Consider the following 24,072-nt stretch of genomic DNA (forward strand, 5'->3'; position numbering starts at 1 on the left):
CCCAGAAAACATAATTAATAACATGTATTTATTCATTTTTGACATTTTTCAAATATCCAGTGGCCACATCCTCTGGGTGTGTTTACTTGCAATTAAAATATTACTCCTCACCCCCCCCAAGTGTTCTGATACAGTAAATCATAGTTAAACAAATGAGCAAGCTCCCTAACATAAGTTGTTCAAATCATACCTTTTCCCCTCCTCGCTTTGCCCCATCAGGAACAAACAAATCAGTAATACCCCTCCCCACCCTCTCACTATATATAACGGTCTGGTGACTTCTGCTTCAGTGTATCTGAAGAAGTGTGCATGCACACGAAAGCTCACACCAATGACAAACTTAGTTGGTCTCTAAGGTGCTGCTGGAAGGAATTTTTTTATTTTGTTTCGACTACGTCAGACCAACACGGCTACCTACCTGTAACTAAAACAAATCAGTGTGTTAGGTTAGGATTATGTATAAACTAGTGATGGAGATTTGTTTCTCTCGAAATAAGCAATGGTTTATTGTTGGCTTGTTATTGTGGTCTGTTTGATACTCACATCTCCAAGACATGAAAGGGTGGGTGCAATTTCAGCTGGTCCCTGGTAAACCATAGTTTAAGACTGACTTGGTGTAACATGTGAGCATGTGTGTGTATAAAATATTTTATTAACATTATATTTTCTGCACCAGAAAAACTTGAGCTGTTATTACTAGTGAAAATGTGAATAATTATTATGTTCTTCTTGTATCTTAAAGTGTGGGGCTGGAATAAAGTGAGCTAAAGTAAATGAAAAATTTGAAATCCTGAAAAAAAATCCCACAACTGGCTTGTCAAAAAGAAATCCTAGATATCCAGAAGAAGAAATAATTTTGTATAAAAATTGTTGGCTTACACTAAATAGTGAGGTCTGGCTATTAATGTTTAACTTGTTGTTTTTTTTAATGAAGGAACATATTGGAAAATAATGCAACACAGGATGTTTTGTCTCAGACTCTCAATGGAGTTGGCAACCTTTCAGGGTCTCATCCTTTGAATGGAACAGATAAACAGTCTTTAGAAACAAATGAAAATGTTTCAAAAGGACTTTTAATGGATGACTCCAATCAATACTACTTTGATAAGGTATGATAAACAAGACGAAACTGGCACTTCCTGATAAGCTTAAACAGCAGTGTAGGTGCAGTATGGGTGAGACAGAACAGGATACCGTTTCAGTTGATTAACAGCCATTTCTTTCATACATCAATTCCAATCCTAAGGAACCCAGCCCCCATCCTGGTCATTTTGTAGAAGAGGTGTGTATCTGTACACTAGGTTTTAAAAATACTTCGTAAATATGTATTGAAAAGTTGGAGGGTTTCTGGATGTGAATCCATTACATTGATGGTTTTATTTAAACTCTGTTTTTACATTTGTGTTGACTTGTCAATGGCCTTGTTTGCTTGTGGATTTTTTTTTTTTTAAGAGTGGGGGGCAAAATTAGCCTTATAGAGTTTCAGCCTTTGGCTGGACAGCTCCTTTGAAATGGACAAATCTATGTGATGGTGGTGATGCCCAGTTTGCAAAAATTTCTCATGATAGGTAAATTGAAGAGTATCCAAGTCATCCCTCCAGGGTAGTACTTAACATGGTTCACAGATAAAAAGCCTCTTTTCCTTGTCTTTCAGAATGAAGTTATTGATGGAGACTTGCTTTTGATACGCATTTTGCCAGATGAAGATGGAAAATTTGGATTTAACCTGAAGGTAAAAAGGCACTAGTAAAGCAATATTGATAATCAAATATAACTTGGGAGTGAGCATTGCAGGGGCACCATTGGGAAATGTTGCTTGTATCTTTTTTTAATATGCTTTCCCTAGTTTGTGATAAAGTATTATGCTGCTGTGCTGTCAAAACACCGATTGGTTTAATGGAGTATTGATAGTTCTTCCTCCCTATCTTCTCCCTGAAGAAACCAAATTTTATTGCCCTCGGTTAGTTATTAGTGTTGTCATGTGGATGCTAATTATGAAAAAGCTTTGTGCACTAGATATAAATGGGAATGCAAGGGTCTTCAAATTGCACGTGGATATTGGGGGTAAGCAAATCCTGACAAATCTTGCTATTCTCACCTTTCTGTGCATATTTTGTTTTAAACAGAAACTTTGAAATTTGCCTCAAGTTTTGCTTTGAGTGCAAGTCATTATTGACCCGATTAAGATATTGATTCTCTTTTAGTCAAAGATTTTGCATTGTTTTAACAGTACATTTGCCCTTACACAGTGATTTGGAATAATGTTATGTGCATATCATTTGTCATATGCCCAAGCTATGCTAGTAATTTCCTGTAGTCTAACTATCTTTGCACAGATTGTAAAGAAATTAGATCAAATGTAAACATTTGGTCATGAGACCTAGTTCATTACTAAGTATTTTCTAGTAAACATATTAGAGGATTTTCATTATGTGGTTTTAACAGGTAATCACAGTGAAACCCCCCACCCACCCAGAATGCTGTTTTAAAGATTAAATCTTACAGCTATGTGCGATTTATCACTATATCGTTCAGTACCAGCATGAAGTCTGCATCACGATAACTGGTTCATTAAATTTGACCTGACAATATATCATTCAAAACACCAGAGGGCAGTATAATTGTGAGCAATTTGAGTAGTCCTGTCCCTGTGTGTGGTTTGTCTCAGCCGAAGGCAGAACAGTTTCAGCCTCGGCACCTTGCAATAACTGTGTTCAGCCTTGCGATAACAGCGGTGTTCCCTCTCCCTGCTCTGGCTGCTTCGCCGTGGTTTGTCTCAGCTGAAGACAGAAGAGTTTTGGCCTCAGCATCTTGTGATAGCTGCGGAGTTCCCTTTCTCTGTCAGCCGATACAACATCCAAGACTGCCTGCTTCTTCTTTCATATGCCCCATCTCCCCCACCACCCACCTGCATAGCATCCAAGACTGCCTGCTCCTTCTCTCCCAAGCCCCATCTCCAATCCCCCACCTGCAGATCTCCATGACTGCTCCTTTGGCCATCCACATGCCAGACCTTCATGCCCACCCTATATAGTTCTGTGTTTCAGATATCGTAATATATTGCTATATTGCATTGTTTAGCTGGTGATATATCACAATGTTGAAAATCAGATATCACCCAGCCCTAGTTTAGAGACTATGTCTTAGTACAGGAACTGTTAGTATATATCTATCTAGCTATATATAGCTCTTGCCAGTGCTTTTTTCTAGAAAAAAAGGTTCTAGTACTGCCCCCCCCCACCGCCACAGCATCCCCGGCCTGATGCCCTGTTCCACAGTGGGCTGTTACTGTGCTTGCATGGAACTCCTCATGCCTAAAGAATGCAGTGAGATATGCACCACTTTCCTGCTGGAGAGGGGAGCGGAGCACATAGATCATCCCATGGCAGCCATCCACCTTTTCCCACCACTTACAAGAGACGGGAGGAGAGCATAGCTGCCAAGTACCCCGTTTTCCCCGGGAAACCCCCGTTTTTACTTACCTTTTCCCGGTGGTCCCCCGTATCACTTCGTCTCCCGTTTTCCTCCGTTATTTTCTCCTGCCGGCGGCCATTTTTTTCCCTTTCTGATTTGCCCTTCTATGGGCACCAAAAATGGCTGCCGCCGGCTTCAAAAGTCGCATCTACGCATGTCCGGAAGTGCATAACGCGACTTCCGGTGTCGGCGGTGGCCATTTTTTGTGCCCATATATGGGCAGAGCGACACCGGAGGTTGCGTCGACGCACTTCCTGACATGCGTAGAAGTGACTTTCGAAGCCGGCGGCGGCCATTTTTGGTGCCCATAGAAGGGCAAAGTAACACCGGAAGTTACGTCAACGCAACTTCCGGTGTCACACGGCTGCCGGTCCCGGATTCTGCAGTCCGGGACTTGGAAGGTAAGGAGGAGAGTTGGGAGCAGCCCTCTATTAAGGAGTGAGATTGGGGAGAGGTTCTTCCCACTTGGGAAGACAATAGCATTTATTAATGAGTAATACTTTAACTATTCAGATGTATTTTAAATGTTTTAAAGATTGTATTGTTTTGTCACTGTTGCTTGCCATCCTGGGGTCCTTTGAGATGAGTAGCTGGATATAAATATAATAATAAAAATATAATAAATAAAAATACTTTGGCACCATGTTTTAGGGGGGCATTGATCAGAAGATACCTCTAGTTGTGTCCAGAATCATTCCAGGTTCCCCTGTAAGTATAAACTTTTGAACTTCCTTCATTTTTGTATTGTATTTTATCTATAAGCCTCCTTTAGTCCTTGTCAGGGTAAAAGGCAGAGTATTGAAATCTACTACTACTATGGCTATAACTGCTACTGCTAATTGTTAGTAGAATAAGAGAGTGGGGAGAAAACCTGGACATTATCTCGATAGAAATGCATAAAATCAGGATGTGGGCCCCTAGATTATTTGAACAACTTCATTCTCAATCTGAACTGAATAGTGTCAGACATTGCCGATGGAAAATTGTTCAAAATACATTAAATAAATTTTCCATGATTTCCTAATGCAGATAATACTTCATCAAGATAAAGAATAGCACTGCTAATCATAGATTCAGTCAAATCCTTCACACTGAAGTTAATATCCAATTTGTTTCTTAGACTGAAAGGTTTGAAAATACTAGCTTCATTTTCTTTTGTCTTATGGCAGTCTGATAAATGCATTCCAAAATTGCTTGAAGGTGATCAGATAGTATTAATCAATGGCCGGGACATCTCTGAGCACACACATGACCAAGTAGTGATGTTTATAAAAGCCAGCAGAGAGTCACATACACGTGAGCTTGTACTTCTGATCAGGCGGAAAGGTAAGTATTTATGTGATGTATTGGTATTGAAGAGTGGGACTGTGGTGGGATCATGTTGCTTGGAGCATAACATATCTGATCAGGATTATTGTCTGTACACTAGAAGCTATTTTATTTCTAGTTCTTTAAATTTCTACAAGGAGTCACTTGAAACATTGGAATCTCACAGCTAACTAAAGCTGGGAGGAAGAGGGTATAGCCTGTTAGGATCTCCTACACTCGAGTAGGACCCTGGCAGAGACACATGCCCAACTGGCATGTTCCCTCCCTCCTGGTCGATTGTTCGGGAGCTTCAAAAGCTTTCCTCAGCCCGAACATCACAGCGACTGATGTCAACTGACGTCAGCACACTTATGGATCTGCAGAGTGTTCGCAATTGCGTAACAGACCTCAGCAACGTGGCATCTTAGCTAATCTACTTTATTTACATAAAATACACTCGGAGCACTGCAGCATGGCTCCCTCTCTAGCATCAGGCAGCAAAGAGAATGAACAAAGGACAATAGTCACTTTCATTCTTCTGGATGGTTGCGTTCCGTTTACAGCCTGAAACAGAAAAGTCATGCTGCATCAGCTGGAATTCCAACAGCATGCTGCAATTCTGACCTGGAATGAAAAACACGTTAAACATCACAACGTTACAACTTTTCAGTACCACGATTCTGGTGCTATGCACCTCCAAGGAGTCTCCACCCAACTGGGGAGCAGTTTCTTCTGTGATGTACGTGTGGTGAACCAGTTCCATCTTCCACAAAGGTGTTTCTTCGCCTCAGAATCTTGCACAAAAGATTCTTGCACCTCTACTGGAACAGCCTGTCACCAAATCTGCACAGAAGCTCTGCATCTCTGCCCTTGCTTCATGTCGCCTGTCGAAAATGCTGCAAATGTTCCTTCCATCTTCCATCTTTGAATTTCAGAACTCTGCTGGTCTGGATTCAGGCACCAGAGACTTGAGATTCCAAGCTACCCCCCATCATGCCATTATATCAAGATTTTTCTGTAATCATGGTTTGTTGTGACATCCAAATTGGCCTTGTCTGTAGACCCAATCTTTGCAAACTGATCTCAGCATGGTTTCAAATCAAGGTTTTAAGATAAGGTGCTGGAGTTAAAAATATTTTTCCCCACATGAGAGCAATATTTCAACAATTTGTCAAAGAAAAAAAAAGTTGCTGAGACACAGAAAGTGATTGAATTGCATCTCCCTCCCTATCTTGATTACAAGGTGCCCCATGATATTCTTGTAAAGAAGCTAGTAAAATGCGGGCTAGACAATGCTACCATTCAATGGATTTGTAACTGGCTGACTGACCGAACCCAAAGGGTGCTCATCAATGGCTCCTCCTCATCCTGGAGAGAAGTGACTAGTGGGGTGCCACAGGGTTCTGTCTTAGGCCCAGTCTTATTCAACATCTTTATCAATGACTTGGATGATGGGCTTGAGGGCATCATGAGCAAGTTTGCAGATGACACCAAATTGGGAGGGGATCCAGAGGACAGGATCACACTTCAAAATGACCTTAACAGATTAGACAACTGGGCCAAAGCAAACAAGATGAATTTGAACAGGGAGAAATGTAAAGTACTACACTTGGGCAAAAAAAAATGAAAGGCACAAATACAGGATGGGTGACACCTGGCTTGAGAGCAGTACACATGAAAAGGATCTAGGAGTCTTGGTAGACCACAAACTTGACATGAGTTAACAGTGTAACACAGCAGCTAAAAAAGCCAATGCAATTCTGGGCTGCAACAATAGGAGTATAGCATCTAGATCAAGGGAAGTAATAGTACCACTGTATTCCGCTCTGGTCAGACCTCACCTGGAGTACTGTGTCCAGTTCTGGGCACCACAGTTCAAGAAGGATACTGACAAGCTGGAATGTGTCTAGAGGAAGGCAACCAAAATGGTCAAAGGCCTGGAAACGATGCCTTATGAGGAACGGCTTAGGGAGCTGGGTATGTTTAGCCTGGAGAAGAGGTTAAGGGGTGATATGATAGCCATGTTCAGATATATAAAAGGTCATATAGAGGAGGGAGAAAAGTTGTTTTGAAGGCAGCCCTGTTTAGGGAGGCTTTTAATGTGTAATCGATTATTTTATTTTATTCTTCTGTTGGAAGCCACCCAGAGTGGCTGGGAAGACCCAGCCAGATGGGCGGGGTATAAATAATAAATATTATTATTATTATTATTATTATTATTAGCAGAGGCTTGACAGCCATATGTCAGGAATGCTTTGATGGTGTTTCCTGCTTGGACTGGATGGCCCTTGTGGTCTCTTCCAACTCTATGATTCTATGATTCCCTGCTAATATTCACCTACCTTAGGATATTTGCTTTGGAACTGTCAAAGAGCAACAATTAGCAAAGCAGCTTTTACAAATCTGTCCTTTTCCATGTACATTTTCTTTAAAATACCTAGACATTACTGTTTGAAGAATGTTAAAAGATCTGGATTTGCCTGTGTCTTTTTAGTTCTTAGACCATTTGTTGAGAACAAGTTGGAAGATGAAGCTGATGGATCTAGTTTTCTGGAAACAATTATTCCCAACTGTTCTGAGTATGGTGAGACTTTAGAAGAATCAATGGAGCAACTAAAGAAAGGACTAGAAAGTGGAACTGTCCTAATTCAGTTTGAAGTAAGCAACCATCACAGTGTCAGGCCCCTGGTTTGAACGTGTCTCTTCCTAAACAGATGGAAATAAAGCCGCTACTCTCTTAGCTACTCTCCTTCTAACTTTCTCTTCTCTGTGATCATGTGCTATATTTGTTGACAGCATTGGCCCAGGAATGGATCACTTGCTGTTCCAGAAGCTAAGGGTTAATTCAGGTGCTTGCCAAAGCAGCATTGTAAGTCATGACTTTAAAAACATAAAAGAGCCCTGCTGGATCAGGCCAAAGGCCCACTTAGTCCAGCATTTTGTTTGCACAGTGACCATGTTTTAGCTATACAGTCATACCTCATGTTGCGAATGCTGCGGGTTACACGTTTCCGGGTTGCGGACTGCACCAAACCCGGAAGAACCAGAGCGGGTTACTTCAGGGTTTCGGCGCTCGCGCATGTGCAAAAACACAAAATGACGTCATGTGCAGAAGCACCGAATCGCATCACGCGCAGGCGCAGCGCTGCAGATTGTGAACGTGCCTCTCGCACGGGTCACGTTTGCAACCTGAGGTATGACTGTACTGAAGTGCAAGTTTCTAAAAATATAAAAGCAGAAAAATGCAATGTTTTGTTAATAAGTGCTGCTTGGATAGGCCTACAAAGCCCTTGTGTTTCACGGCAAAATTAAAACCTAAATGCAGTCCTTTAATTGGCAGTTTTAGAAGTGCAATGTAGATATCATAATGCTATAATTAGATTTTATTTAACAGTGTATTTAAATGACACGCAGCTGTCAAAAGAGTAAGTTTATCTTCTTACAATTTCTGTTATTCTGTAATCCTGTTAAGAACTAGCATCAAAATTTAAGGAGTATTTAGTCAGCTTTCCTCTGACTTGATAGGGAAGCCAAGGATTAAGAACGCCTTCCTGCCCTGTAACTCTCTTCTGTAAATGCCTAATCCTGCATTATCATTTATTTGCTAACACTTTGGAACAAGGCCCCAAAATAAAATAAGCCCCCAACTCACTTGTCATGAGATCTGGCCAGAGATCTGGAGTCTGTAATTACAAGACCACCCCAAATTCCAGAGCCAGTCAAGCTGCCATCTACAGAGATCAGGAAGTGCCAGTTGTTCATTTGTGGGGAATTATTTTATATTTGTTATAATTCAAGCAAGTCTGGGCAGTGTGCATGAAGGTCCTGGACTGCCTAGATTCAACTTGATCCTTATTAAATTATTCAGTGAAGAGCTTTTATTTTCTTTCAGCAACTTTATAGAAAAAAGCCAGGATTAGCTATTACTTGTGCAAAGCTACCTCAGAACATGGAGAAAAATCGGTACAAAGATGTTCTGCCATGTGAGTATTAAATTATATTTTGCCCTTTATTTCCTTTAATATTTACCTTGTAATATTTAACAGCAATTCCATGCTTATCAGTCTAAAAGTGAATCAGGACTACCTCGAAATAAGGTTATTTCTACATATTCAGGGTAAGCAAAAGTACATTTGTCGTACGTAAATGGGGCAACTAATCCTGAACTTACCTTATGCCATATCTAAAGATCCATGACAGCTCCACTAGTAGATCAAGTATCTCCCTACACAGGGAGCTTGCACAGAGTATACACAGTGGTTCAAGACCCATTCACAGAGAGAAGCGCCCTTTTACCAAACAGAAACTGCAACAAAAGCAGACACAGGCACAGTACCCTCCAGTTGCCCATAGGATATTGGATTTGAAAGCAGAAATTGGAGGCTAAGCTCCACCAGACAGAAGGCTGGAACCCCCCCCCCCCTGATCTCTGGACATCTAGAAAACTCAAACCAATTTGTAGCCTCTACAGAGCAGTTCCCAAACTGCTCAACCACAGCAGCAGACAGGTGTCTTGACATATTGTGGGGCATTGGCCTTTTCCTCATAGCCAGATGGGTGGGGTATAAATAATAAATTCTTATTATTATTATTATAGCAATCAATGTTGATGTTAGGAGCACAGGGACTGAAAGTGGTCTCATAAAACAACTTAAGTCTTGCATGCTAGAGGACCCTGGTTCAAATCCAGAGTACAAACCTGGTCTTGAAAAGGGTGAGCCCACCCCTAGTATTCTGATAGGCACACCTATTAAGATAATCAGCCCTCTTTGACCCACCACTCCTTTTGACAACCCCCCCATGTGACCAATCCATTCCCTAATTAATTTAGCTGACAGGCTAGCCCTACCCAGTAGCATCCCAGCAGGATGCATTGTCCCTGCCTGCCAACCACTCCCTAGCAACAAAGAAACAACAAGGTGCAGGAGGAGACTACTAGAGCAAATGGATGACCGATCCCTTTGGTCTTTTGGTGGGCCTCTTTTCATTTGCACACAATGTAGTTGAGTGTGTTGAGAGCATATGGGAAGGCAGGAGAATCGGGAGTAAGGGAAAGCCACCAAGGCGCAGTGCATAACACTACGAAGCTCCAGCAAACAGTTACTCATCAGGTCATGCAAAGTACCGTGATAGTCCCTGAACCTGTTCTATAGGTATGTGGAGTAAAGAGAGATTGGTGTCACCTGAGTGCTTGTTGACCATATCCCATCTGCTTCAAACGGCTCCTATGCTCCACTCAAAGTTCAACAAGAGAGTACTGTAGTTTGAGTCATCTGAAGTCCCAAGCTAACTGGTATAACTTACCAGAATACTCTGTTTATGTTCTCAAGCTGTTGGTTGCATAAAACACATTTTACTATATGTGGGCTGTATAAACAAGCCAAGAAGCAATTAATTAAGCCCTTATTGGTAAATCTACCTGGAAACTCTGATATCTTTTATCTCAAGTATCTCTTTGAAGATAAGACATTTTGGTCAGGGCAAAATTTCTCTCAGAAGTAGTTAGAATTAGAAATCAACATGTCTTGGATAAAACACAGTGACTGTCTAGTACTGTCTTTTCCAGATGTCTGCTCTACTTTGCTTTTGAAATTGCTCTTGAAATTGTTTTTGCGGGTCTTTGGACCGTAATATAGGATGTGTGTGTAGTACGCCTATCTTGAACTAGGGCTTTTTAGCACCATATAGCACAACAGGGGATGGAAATCAGAAGGGTTTCAAAAGGAGGAAAGTAGTGTTTCCCCCCCTGTTCCCCTTTGACCTGGACCAGATGTTGTTAGGTTACAGCTCTCATCATTAGCCAGGAGGGACAGCAGTCAAGGACCAGGGAGTGGTTGTCCCAACAACATCTAAGAACTTGATGTTGAGAAAGCCTCCCCTAGACAGTGCTGTGTTTTGTAGCATTGCTTCAGAAAACAACCTGATTTGGCTCAGACAAATTTGGAGGCTGCCTAATTTTGGGGGAATGAAACTTCACGTCTTCCCATTCACACTGGCTATAATTCTTTCTCCCCATTTATGACAGAATTAGATGGAATTTGCAGGTATAATAGGCCCTCGGGGAGACCCTCCTTTGCTAAATTCCAGTAGGATAGGTTCAGGAGGGCACATTAAACTTTGATTATTATTAATATTATTAACAGCATATAAGTTTTTTAAAATTTTTGACTGAATGGAATGAAATTTGTATGTTTGACAGGATTAATACTGCCAAACATTTGCATTTTTGGTGGGGTTAATCTCCCGTATTCTGTTGCCATCAACTTTATGAACATTCTAAAAATCATAGAAGTGCTCCTAAGTAAGAAACCTGTCAGAAGTATAGATGCAGGAGCTAAGGCATTAAAATGAAGGGGTGGAGGGACTCACCTTCAGACTTGGCTCTGCTGAGTTAGCACTAAAAGTCACAGAAATGAAGTGTAAACCGACTTGACAGGACTGTTTCAAGTAAGCAGCAATAGCAGAACTAGCACAGAACAGAACAGAAAGTGATGATATATTACTTTACCATCACTGCTTCGGAATCATTCCATTTGATTAGAAGCTATAGAACACTCAGCCAAAAAAAGACGTTCCCCCTTCTCCCCATTCTGACATTGGCTTATATGGCATTCACTTGAGGATAATTTTTCACTTTTGGCAGGCCCACTGCCTGCACTGTTTTTTTCCCCACTTTGGAGATTCCTGTGTTTATCTGGGAACCTTTGGAGTGACCCCACTTTGGTTTGAAAGCCCCAAATCTTTCGGAAGCAACCACGTCTGCTCGAGATTCAGGATTCATTTGAATCCAGCACATTCTATTCTTTCCTGTCCTATTTGGTCATTGTTCATTTACTTAAGTTTTCAAAATACCGTTATTGCAGACCATATTGTGCAGCTAATTGATTCCCCCATCTCTGTCAAAAGTGATACTAATTTATACAACCTAATTACTATTTTTTTCTCTTGCTAGATGATATTACTCGAGTAATATTACAAGGAAATGATGATTACATAAATGCAAATTATGTTAACGTAAGTAACACAGACAAGTCTTGAAATAATTATAACGAGTTGTTTCCATACTAGTGGACCTATTAAAATTAATGGACAGGACTAACAGGTCCATTAATTTCAATGGGTCTACAGAACTAAAATTATCAGAATTATCAGAATTATCAATTTTTTTACATAAATTATCAATTTCTTGTACAATTTCTTGTTCAATTTTGATTTAGTGACCTAATCATGTGGGTTGATGTTGTATTTGAGGATAACTAGAAATACTAATTGTTGTTGTTGTTGTTGTTATTTATTATCCACTTGCATTTGCTAATACTTCAATAAAATTACTAGTAAGAATCAACCTTATTTACAGCTTTCTTTCTTCTTGTAGCTGGAAATTCCTCCTGCAGGCATTGTGAACAAATACATAGCCACTCAAGGGCCTCTTCCACACACCTGTGTTCATTTCTGGCAAGCAGTTTGGGATCACCGATTATCACTGATTATCATGTTGACAACTCTTACAGAACGAGGGCGGGTAGGTACAGTTTACCTGATTATCAAGCCATTCCTGGGTGTGGAGGTTTGTATGTGAATTCAGATGTGATTTGCTTGACAAATTGGAACTAGGCCCTCTTTCTTCATTCTTCAGTGTAACTTAGCAGGTGGACAATAAGTTGTGGCTTGTGAAATTTTTTAGCATATCAAGGAGGAAAGACCAAGGAGCTATTTTGTTTCCAGCAACTGAAAGGCTAAAGATGAAAGCCTTATATACTCTGGCCTGCTAGAACATAAGCTAACTCCAGCTGCTGTGGCGGCGGTGGCGGCTGCTAGAGATATTTTGGGGATTGCTTCTGCTAACTCTTTGGCCTGGACCTGGGCCTTTTGCCGTGTCAATTAGTACATGGTATGTACTATGTCGATTATTAGCATTGCTTGAGCAACCCTCTAAGATATGTTTCCATAGAAGATATAAATGTGACTGGATGAGTTTTTTCTTTTGTGTTAGACCAAATGTCATCCTTATTGGCCTGATCCTCCAGACGTTCTGGATTATGGCAACTTTCGCGTCAAGTGTCGATCTGAAGATTGTACCATTGCTTACGTGTTTAGAGAAATGGTTATTACAAATATTGAAGTAAGTCATTTTTACTTTTTTAGTTTGCTACAAGAAAAAAACCATTAAAACTTCAGACGTGGTTATGTACATGTCATGCTTGTTGCCTGATCTAAATGCTGCTGCGCTTGGTCCATTGCTCAGCCTTACTGGAATATGTATCTACAAAGATTATTCGAGTCAAAGCTAACCTTCTGGTTGTTTATTATTATTATTATTAATAAGCAACTCAAGTATAAGTGCTCTTAGCTGTATGTGGCATGAGATTCAATATAGAGCTTGGATGCTTTCTTCGTCACCAATGCATGTGCATGCTTACATGCGCGAGAATACATATACTGTACAAGTTTGCATATACATGCCAAAATTTTGAGCTCTCATTTCTATATGAATAAGTGATTGCTGATTCAAACACTAAATCTATGTGCAGTATAGTGGTACAGCACTCAGTTCCTTATTTTGCTGCACAGAAAAGTGAGGAGAGAGAATCCTACAAACCTGAATGGTAATGCAGTGTAATGTAAAATGCAAAGTGATAAGTACTGGACCAAAAATCCTGGTTTCACAACTATCACAAACAGATCCTAGTGATGACTGAGAAGGAATGAAACCTTGCAGTTGTGGTTGATAGCTCAAATGACCAAAGTGTGAAGAAGCTGTGAAAAATGTCATTTCTATTTTAGGGGTAATTTGGAAAATAACAAAAAACTGCTAATGGAATAATATTACTATGCAAATCTATGGTGCAACCCTATTTGGAATAATACTGTATCTGGATGACAGTTGGGAGAACAGAGAGTAGATGGGTGCTTGGCCTGATCCAGCTGGACTCTTCTTATTACACTTCAAATACAGCACCCTATGATGAATGAACAGTAAACGTAGAAGAACAAAGCATAAGAAGCTGCATGGAAACCACTGGGACCCTTTCTTGTCCCTGTCCAAATTGTTTGATGCAGCTTTACCTATCTTGCTATTGTTTGTTTCAGTTTGGCTAGGGCCACTGACCTCTAATGAGCTTTGAGCATTCATGCAGGCTTTGGCAAAATATAGCCACATGTAGACATGGCTATGGCAGCATAATTGGTATATGGCAAATTTGGTTTGGAGTTGATTGCTCATTGTTGCATCTTTTGTTCATTAAACAGACCCTGCCTACATTTTGTGTCTGGTATACTGTGACAGAGTTTGCAGAGTTTTTTTTGCAAAATGGAAGCACCAGCTTTGGACCAAACTATACATTGCATTATATGTGTTACTATGTTGAACTCACCTGTTTTTAAAAAAACGGCTGCAGAGAGGTTAGGTGCATAGAGAAGTGGGTTTAATGTTTCCCTTCTGCTGCAGTCTGCTTAAAACTGCTGACCTCCAATCTCTTCTCAACAGCCAAGCTGTTATTTAGCTGAAGCAGCTCTCTTCCCACCAGGTGGCAGTCCCAGCCATAAAGAGACAAAGTGCCTTAAGAGGGAGTCCCCAGGGAACCCAGTGTGTTACAGGTGGCTTGGAGTTAGGATTCTCTGAATGTGTCAGTATTTTTGCCTTTGTAAAAATGGAAATATAAACAATTTGCTATCACAGTTTCACATTTTTGATTGGTATGTGGAGTACAGAAAACATTCAGATGAGAATGTAACTAGATTTCTAGTAGGTTTACTGTACATTGCCAGGGTCTACTGAGAGAGACAACAGAAAATACTATTCTGGATATGGGGGGCAGAGAAAGAGATTCAGCTAATAAATAAATGAATGATCTACTGGTTTTGACCACAAATCAACAATATTTATTGTTGAGCAAGACTCTGAACTGACCAATGGTTTGTTCAATATTTTCCCATAACATAATTTTCAGTTAAGGCTGTTTTTGCAGTAATGTCTGTAGTCCTTTATAGTGAAAGTGTTAATTTATTTCAGACAGAGGAAGAACACACAGTCACTCATCTCCAGTATGTGGCTTGGCCTGATCATGGTGTTCCTGACGATTCCACAGACTTTTTGGAATTTGTGACCTACATGAGATCAAAGAGAGTGGGAAATGTGCCAGTTCTTGTTCACTGCAGGTGCAGTAAATAATTCTGCATATAACCATTTGGCACAATAGTTTGTGATACTTCTTGAGTCTGCTTCATGAATATTGAATGTGTTGTAGCTGATAGTGAATCAAAACTGCTCTTACTGCTTTAGGCTGCTTAGAAACTGTTCAAATGTATGTTAAATGCTTATTCATTTCAGTGGACTTTCCCAAAAGACAGAAAACATAGCTTAAATGTGACTGGTTGTGAATGCAACTTGGTTGTGTGATTTTATGTGGGGTGGGGTTTATTGTTATTTTCTTTTTTAAAAATAGAACGCATAGGAATCACACTGGATCAGATGAAGGGTCCTTCTACTTCAGCATCTGTTTCCTAGTGGTGGCCCACAAACAAGGCATGAAGACGTAACTCAGTAGCTGGCACTCAATGGCATATTATCTCTGAACCTGAAGATTCCATATAACCACCATGACTAGTAGTTATTCAAAGACTTATTAATTTATTCCTCTCTCATATTACAACTTGGGGTCATGCAATGAAACAGATTGGCAGAATATTCAGGACAGACAAAAGGAGGTACTTCTTCACTTGGCAGTTACCGTAGTTGATTCATAGAATTCTGTGCCATAAGATGTGGCGATGGCCACTGGCTTAATTAGCTTTGAGAGTAGAGTAGAAAAATTCAAATAAGATATGTACTAGTAGTGTACGTATTATGAAGTTAAAAGTGGTGGGAACCCAGAAGGAAAAGTGACAGTTCCACTCTATTCTATGCTGGTTAGACCACATCTGGAGTACTGTGACCAATTTGGGGCACCACATTTTAAGATGGGCATCAACAAACTATAGTGTGTCTGGAGGAAAGTGACTGAGGTGGCAAGAAGTCTGGAAACTAAGTCCTATAATTAATAGTTGAAAGAGCTGGATATGTTTAGCCTGGATAAGAGAAGACGGAGGAGGGACACGATATCTGAGGGGTTGTTATGCAGAAGATGGAGCAAACTGTTCCAGAAGACAGGTCTAGAACCTATGAATGGAAAGTGCTGAGAAGCATATTTGGCTGAATGTTACGAGAAACTTACTAACTATAAGAGCTATCTAACAGTGGAACAGTCTGCTTGCCTAAGAGGTGGCCTTTGCTTTGCTTGGAGATGTTTTAGCAGAGGTTGGACCGCCACCTGTCATCCTCTATTGCAGGAGGCTGGACTAGATTACCTCCATGGTTCCTGGCAACTCTGATTCTATGGAACCTCCCGTTTCAGAGGCCACTGAATACCAAGTGCGTTATTGCCTTGATGTCCCTCATGTGGGCTTCTCGGGGGTATCTGGTGGGCCTCTGTGAGAAACAGTATGCTGGACTATATTGACTCTTGCTCTGACCCAGGAGGGCTGCTCTTCTGTGTGGGAGCACACAATTGCTTATTATGCACTCATAGACGTCTCATTCGCAAGATGCACAATCTCTTCTATGGTTGCATAGAATGGCTCACTCCATAGAGCACATTCTTGCTTTTCTAAACTGCACTTAAATATATATATGCCAATATGATTTTAACCATGGTTGTCTAAGTTTGCTGTTTATAATTATTTGAAACCAGGATTTGAAGCTGGCTGGAATTTCTGATTAAGCAGTGTACCTGATTATTTTTAACTCTCATTGATTTTGATGCCGGTGTACCGTTTAACCACTGTTATGGTGGGTGGAGGAAGTTTGCCTTGGGTAAGGGAGGAGCATATAATCTTCTGGCCTGCTCTCAGTCTCTTAACTGTGAGGAGATAACTCCTTCTGCCCCACTCCCCCAATAGGGCAGCTATGACCATTGAATTTTTCTTTGTGATATCCTGTTACTTCGGGGAGGGGGGAGCAAAACTCCAAGCTTGAATTAAATAAAATTACATATTTAACCATTGATTACTAAAACCTACTTGTTTTCTCCATTTTTCTGTGAAATGTTTTTCTTACAAATTTGCAAAGAACATGTTGCTGAAGTGATTTTTAAGTGTTCTGTTTTATTCAGCATTCCTAATATTTTCAAGAGATTTTCTGTACAGTATTTTTTTTAAAGCCATAATTTTAATATGAATTCAGGACAAAACATATGCTTTGGTTGTTGTTTTAAAAAAATGCAGTCTTGTTGCTTACCTCTTGCAGTGCTGGAATAGGCCGGACTGGAGTATTGGTTGCTATGGAAACAGCTCTGTGCTTAATTGAAAAATGCCAACCTGTTTATCCACTGGATATTGTACGAAAGATGCGAGACCATCGTGCTATGATGGTGCAAACATCAGTAAGTAAAAAGTACAGGAGCCTATTTTCAATGTGTTTGACCCAATTTCAGTATATTGAAATCATATAATAGTAATGTTCGAAGAGACCTCAGTGGTCATCTAGTCCTGCCCCCAAGCTGATACAGGAATTTCATTGCTATAGTATCCCTTGTACACAGTGATTCTGTCTCTGCTGAAGAACACTTAATTGCCTCTAAAGTTGCCATGCTTCAACAAAATACTTTCAGAGGGAGATTCCAGCAAGAATTAGAACTATTCAAGAAATCCTGTTGTATTCGCCGAGGCCTGATTTGAAACAGTGGTTTCCTGTGCACTATAGATTTTATTTGGCTTAGATAAACCCATTTTAATTTGTGCTGCCTCCTCTATTCTGCTGGTTTATCTTTTTTCCCTGTCTCTGCTACCTATCTCAGCTCTTCAGAGATGGATTTAAATCACCTGAAGAACCTAATGCTGATTCTCTCTCCTCCCCCTGCAGAACTATGGCAGCTGTGCATGCTATCCATCTTGGTCTTAAAGGCAATGCTGGTGTTAACTTTAGTGTATGAAAATGATGATATTATATAAATGCAATATAACGTAGGTTATTTTTAACCTTTTCCTTTTTGTGTGTGTGTGTTATGCAGAGTCAGTACAAATTTGTCTGTGAAGCTATTCTTCATGTTTATAAAGAAGGACTAGTTCGCCCGCTGGATTCCAGTTAGCATAAATGGGAAGAAATGGAGTTCATCTTTCTAAAGACACATGTCAAGCCCAAGTGGTTTGTGGTGATAGATTATGGCAGAGCTCGCCAAGGCTTTGGGGAAGAGAAAGCAAGTTTGTACTGTGGCACTTTAAAATTCTGTGGGAAATTACTGAACCATGTAATCTACATATGAATCAGGTAAGTTTGTAAAGGCATGTGATGTGGAATGTAACGCACACAGAAAACAAGAAAAAAATCTTGATGTACTCGCTGTATGCACCTTTTATTGCCTTAAAACATTTTTCATTAGAAGATTCCAGTGCTCTCCACTGTGACCTGAGGAAGACCAACCAGCAATATCAATGGAAAAGCAACCTAATTATTTGAAGAGCCAAGTGCCTTCATTGCCTAAAGAGTTGAGTATTCCACAACTCCCACAAAATTGGACTGAATCATCCCAATACCAGTTAACATTGGCAATATTACTTTGCTCAGGCATATTTATGAAATGAAATACCAAGGGCTGGAGCAATGGCACTGTATGTAACCTCTGTAAATCTATCTGCATTACTGATCAACATATTTAAAGCAGGCAGAGATCATGTGATATGCAGAAAGGGCAGTGGGGCAACTGTATGTGAAAGAGGATACTATCTGTCTTCCACTGGTTATTTTTACCTGCTCTTTATCTTGTTAATTCTTCCACATGTTTGTTCTGAGACGGGTGATGCTTTTAAATTCAGTTTGTTTGATCTGCTCCTCTGTTTCGAAATCTGTTGTTCTTCAGATACAGATAGCAAAGTGTCTTTTACTGTTAGTGTAAACATTTTCATCAGATGCTGGAAGACTATTTACTGCTGACATAAATATACTGTTGCTGCTAAAATGTAAAGGGCATAAATGTTCAGATGCTAAAACACTTAGTTCATTGTCCATCAGATCTACCCTGATCGTGGGCCAATTCTTCCATTGCTTTAGCAACATCACTGCTATTGCTAAGCCATCCCATTGTGTTCAGCTTTCAAATAACACATGGATGCTTATTATGTATGGCTTGGTCAGATCTTGTGGATGGATCTATAAGTACCCCTCCTCAGTTGCGGGATCACTTCTGCTTGCATTTTGAAGTATCTATGAAATTTGTCCTACATGTGGATATACAAGGAAAAACAGGCTGCCGTGCAGCAGCAAGAATACTACAAACAAACAAACAAACAAACAAACAAACAAACAAACAAAATCTATTTATCTAGAATGGTGAATAATCTTTAGACTTGTCCACAAAGAAGAGCCATGGCTTTAAAAGTGTAATAAGCTTATAATGCAACCCTGTGCATGCTAGCTCAGACGTTCCGCTATCTTCAAAGCCACTTACTCCCTAGTGAGTATGTTTATGGCTGCAGCCTTAATTAATTTATTAGACATATAGCATTTGAGGTTTCTGTGTGTGGATACAAACATTTGTATGATGACAGCATGAGAGTCAGCAATGGTGTGAGTGGCTTAGGAACAGCAATTGCTCTACAAAGGTATTACAGTATACGAATTGATTTTGTTATGTGATGTGAGTGAAATGTTGAAAAAACCTGGATGCACCTCAATGTATGTAAAGTATGAATGAGTTGTACTTTGGTAATTTGCTTTAAGGTACACTGGTCTCAGTTTCATTTCAAGGGAGAGAATTGAAATAAGTCATCACTGTATGGTATTTAATAATTTGTCTTTGTCAATAAGTGTATAAATTAAATTAAAAGAACATGTGGAATATATCATCATGGACTAAAATTATGTATATAAAGGCTAGTTCTGAGAAAAATCATCCAGAAATTTAAGAAACATTGTGTATATGTTTATATTAAAACCTATTTTTTCTCTTTAATTACAAATGTAGCAGTGCAGAATTGAATTACAAATGTATTGTAGTTTTCCCAAGAAGTTCTTTTTCTCCTCCCCCTTTTTCAGTCTGGAATCAAAAGGTTTCAGAATGAATGTGATACGGTGACCCTCAATGCTCTGAAATGATGGTTTCATGAGGATCAGGTTTTGCATATTTTTGTTTCATCTTCCATTTCACTCCACAGCTTCTGAGGTGATCATCTACATCATACTTGCAGATCATTCTGATTATCTCACATGGTCATTTCAAGTTGAATATTAATGATCAGTTAATAGCATAGAGAGTCATACAAATATTCTAGAAGCCACAAAAGCTTTGACTTCTCCATCTGGAGTATTCCTTGTTTTCAAGGTACAATTTTTTATTGGTGAATTATACCTTAGGGTACTGCAACCCCCCTGCTTGCTCATTCATGAAAAATATTTCTGTTGTGTGTCTTGCACTTGGATTAGGTCCTCAGAGCAGTTTATAGCCAAGTGTCATAAAGCCGTATTGAAAAGCAATTGTGAAACAACAGCACGAAAATTAAACCTATGTAGAAGATAGATGCATCTGGAAAAATGATAGGTGTGAATCCTGTATGCATTGCTTTTAAAATGATTTCCGTGCACCCATTCTAAATGTGCACAGAACACAGGACAACATCCAGAGCCCTGGGGTTGCTGTGCAATGCTCAGTTGCGGAGGTAGTTGCATACTGAGTCCTGGGCAGTGCCTCCCCTTCAACTCTGTATTCACCAGTGGTGCTTGGAGTTCTTCCAACAAGAGAGTCAGGATGCACTCCGAGTCAAGGAGAAGCTGGGATGGTGCTTTCTGGAAACTGCAGCCACCACAGACACACACCCCAGTGACTGAAGTTTGGGTAGGCAGGTGGGGCGGTGACAACAGGGGCAACTTCCCATTTAGCTTCAGGCAATGAAACAGGGCAGGCTGCCCCTGCCAGCAGATGTCTACCAGAGGAAGCAATAGCCCTTTCCTCTTCTGCAAAAAAAGGTGTTTGGTTTTCCCATCATATGGCACCAGGTGACTGCAGGTGGGTGTGGGTTGCCCAAAATGGCCTAATGCACCAGAGAGGTGTGACGGACCTCACTAGGCCTGCAAGTCAGAAGTCCTCCACCACCACCAAGCTGTAGTTATGCAGATGGGCCTTTGCAAAGCTATGGCTGGAACATGGATGATTTTAGAACAAATGCTAATTAGGATGTGTATTTGGAACATATAAAATGAAAATGAAAGGGCTCCCATTCATGTTGCTAGGCTTCTTGTATAGTGCATTCAAGTGTCACAAGGTGCTTCAGTGTCTTGCAAACCTTACAAAACCCCATGTTACTATCCGCAATATTGCATATATGGGAACTGAGGCTGAGCAAGGGGAGGGGGGTGTTGACCTAAGACAGGCATCCCCAAACTTCGGCCCTCCAGATGTTTTGGACTACAATTCCCATCACCCCTGACCACTGGTCCTCTTAGCTAGGGATCGTGGGAGTTGTAGGCCAAAACATCTGGAGGGCCGCAGTTTGGGGAAGCCTGACCTAAGACCTAGTGAATTCATGACAGAGGTGAGATTCATACTAGGGGTTCTATGCAACACTCAGCTGTGGGTGGCAAGACTCAGTCGTGGATTAAACTTCTAGCTCGTTATTTCTAAGTTCCTCCAGCAACTAAATTAGAATAGATGTTTAAAGAAAAAGGAACATGTGATTTACAAAATGGAAAGTTTGATTTCTATCAGTCCTATTTTTAGGAATTTAAAACCAAATTTTAAATCAATCTACCCTTTTAAGTACTTAGAGGGCATTATTTCCAAGAAAACATTAATTCTGAAGTATACTTATTCATCTTCCTTAAATGGTCACACCTGGAAAGAAAACTCACTGAATACAAAATGATTTCAACAGGTATTTCTAGAATGGATAGAAATATTGGAAGCATTCAATTTGCTGTTGTTAATATAGTACTCATCCTTTATTTAGGTTGAATTATTTTCGAACGAATGCTAATTAGGATGTGTATTTGGAACATATAAAATGAAAATGAAAGGGCTCCCATTCATATTTATTTCAGAATTAATAAATATGAATTAAATGAAAGTTGAAGTAATCCTGAACAATCCCTCATTAAGGTTTTTTTTTTCCCACCCCCATTCCTGCTGCCAACTTTAATATTTATTTGGCTTTGCACATGAACCTCACTCTTTGTAGGCAGGCAGCTATATCTTTTGGCAACCATGTTGCCAAAAGTAAGCAGAAATAGAGCAGAAAAGTCAGCAGAAATAGAGATATGAAGGTACAGAGTGGGCATGAAAACCAGAAAAGATGGTGGCTGCTTCCAGGCTACTTCTGTTCTGCAGCTGTTTTGCATACCATACTGGAAAATCCAGGTTGTGAAATGACAGTGGATTTGCCATTCTTGCACAACAAACCTACCTATTTCCACCCTATCAGTCTTTTTACAATAAGGAAAGTGATGTGCAAACACTTGTGTGTGGAGGGGGGGGTAACAATTGTATGATAAATCATTGTATAATTGGGGTAAAAATAGACTGTAGGCCAGAGGTGGGTGGTGTCCATTGGGCTTGGTTGGGTGGAAGGCAAGGAGGCCAATAGCAGGGAGGAAGAGCCAATGATGGGCAGAGTTAGCCCAATTGGTTGTAAGTGCTTGTCCACACTTCTGATTGCCTGGCTGCTGCTTGCTGCTGAATTGGAGCAAACCTCAATCAGGGCTGGATCTTCATACAGGAAAAACCCACTATAAGTCATAAATTAAATCGTTTTAACAAAAGAAAAAAACCTGTATTTAAAATCATATAGAAAAGTTTTGTGCTCTACAGCGCCATATGGTGTTGCATGTTTATAATGCATTAAAACACTTCTTTTGGCTAATGTAGCTGAGTCCCAGGTTTTCCGTGGATTGGCATTTGTTCTTATTCAGTAGTAAAGAGTGGGTTTTCTGGGGAAAGTGGTGGGGCAAATGGAAACCTGCTCAGACCCCTGCCTAGAAAGTACAGGAGAAGCGGAAGGCCACTCAGAACCATGCTTTTTAGGTGTGGGAAAGGCAAAGTGCAGACAAGCCCCGAGAAGGCTTGCTGAGGTTGATGGCCCTTAAGTCCCAGCCTCTGTACTGGTATCCTAATCTGAAAGATGTGATTATCCAGCATAATGTATGTTCCTTGAAAATGTAAGCCTAATCTAACTGGACCTAATCTATTTTATGAAACTGTACAGTCACCCAGAAAATGTATCTCTGAAAGCAGGGGGAAATAGTACAGACGCCACATCTGCAGTTCTTAAAAGATGGAGCATGGATTGGCAGACATGAGCATTGCAGTCAATACCAAGGAAGAAAAACTGACACTGTTCTAAGGACCTAAGTATAAGCATGTTTGAATAAGTTTCCTGCTCTGCAATGCAATTGAATAAGTTTCCTGCTCTGCAATGCCTCAGCCCTGTTCATCAAAGAAAACAGCAACCAGAACATAAGATGGCATACTTCTAAAACTGACTGTGGTGCACAATCTTATAAGTAGGGCCCTTTCAAAGAACCTTTCAACAGTTGTGCTTCAATCCTAATTTGTTTACACGGTGTTTGTGTCCATAGCTGCCAAGTTGTCCCTTTTTTAAAGGGATTTTCCCTTATGCTGAAATAGGCTTCCTCGTGAGAAAAGGGAAAACTTGGCAGCTATGTTTGTGTCTCCCTATTTAGCATTCATTCATTCATACCCTACTTTTCAATGCATTTCCTATCACTTTCTAAACTGCAAAAAAATACTCTTTTAAAAGTGAGATTTGTTGTAGTAGGGCAACAGTCAGCACCTAGCAGTTCAAAAGCACGTCAGAGTGCAAGTAGATAAATAGGTACCGCTCCGGCGGGAAGGTAAGCATTTCCGTGCACTGCTCTAGTTTGCCAGAAGCGGCTTTGTCATGCTGGCCACATGACCTGGAAGCTGTACGCCGGCTCCCTCGGCCAATAACACGAGATGAGCGCCGCAACCCCAAAGTCAGTCATGGGTCAGGGGTCCCTTTACCTTTACCTTAGAGGCACTCTGAATTAACACATTTTACTGATGGTTTTGTCCATTTAAACGGGGGCAGCCTTGCAGTCAGTTAAACACTTGCAATTTGATTAACCAAGCATATCCCTAATAAGAACAGTGTGCCCAAACCTCAACTGCAGCTATAGGTGAGAGTACAGGCCTCAAAAGGACTGCTACCGCTGCTGCTGTTGTTGCTGCCCAGGAGGACTTCCCTGCCTACCGGTAAGTGCCTGCAGGTCCTGCCCCTTGCCTCTCA

At 40.5% G+C, this 24,072-nt stretch overlaps 1 protein-coding gene across 9 annotated transcripts in view; it reads left to right on the forward strand.

Annotated features, from left to right (window-relative positions):
- PTPN3 (protein tyrosine phosphatase non-receptor type 3) overlaps positions 1 to 23,791 on the forward strand; it is an 82,165-nt gene extending 58,374 nt beyond the window's left edge. For 5 of the 9 annotated variants that reach the window (XM_035134340.2, XM_035134341.2, XM_035134342.2 and 2 more), the window contains exons 16-27: positions 935 to 1,109; positions 1,655 to 1,732; positions 4,126 to 4,182; positions 4,644 to 4,800; positions 7,277 to 7,440; positions 8,675 to 8,765; positions 11,735 to 11,796; positions 12,158 to 12,304; positions 12,776 to 12,904; positions 14,795 to 14,940; positions 17,066 to 17,201; positions 17,829 to 23,785. In XM_035134340.2, coding sequence (XP_034990231.1) covers positions 935 to 1,109; positions 1,655 to 1,732; positions 4,126 to 4,182; positions 4,644 to 4,800; positions 7,277 to 7,440; positions 8,675 to 8,765; positions 11,735 to 11,796; positions 12,158 to 12,304; positions 12,776 to 12,904; positions 14,795 to 14,940; positions 17,066 to 17,201; positions 17,829 to 17,906 — 1,420 coding nt within the window. In that variant the 3' untranslated portion in view covers positions 17,907 to 23,785. Of the gene's footprint in view, positions 1 to 934; positions 1,110 to 1,654; positions 1,733 to 4,125; positions 4,183 to 4,643; positions 4,801 to 7,276; positions 7,441 to 8,674; positions 8,766 to 11,734; positions 11,797 to 12,157; positions 12,305 to 12,775; positions 12,905 to 14,794; positions 14,941 to 17,065; positions 17,202 to 17,828 lie in introns of all 9 variants that reach the window. The other 4 variants (XM_060282166.1, XM_035134343.2, XM_035134339.2 and 1 more) reach the window with 3 other exon arrangements.
- Positions 23,792 to 24,072: the final 281 nt, after the last annotated feature.

This window comes from Zootoca vivipara, chromosome 13 (assembly GCF_963506605.1).
Source record: "Zootoca vivipara chromosome 13, rZooViv1.1, whole genome shotgun sequence".
Taxonomy (NCBI): domain Eukaryota; kingdom Metazoa; phylum Chordata; class Lepidosauria; order Squamata; family Lacertidae; genus Zootoca; species Zootoca vivipara.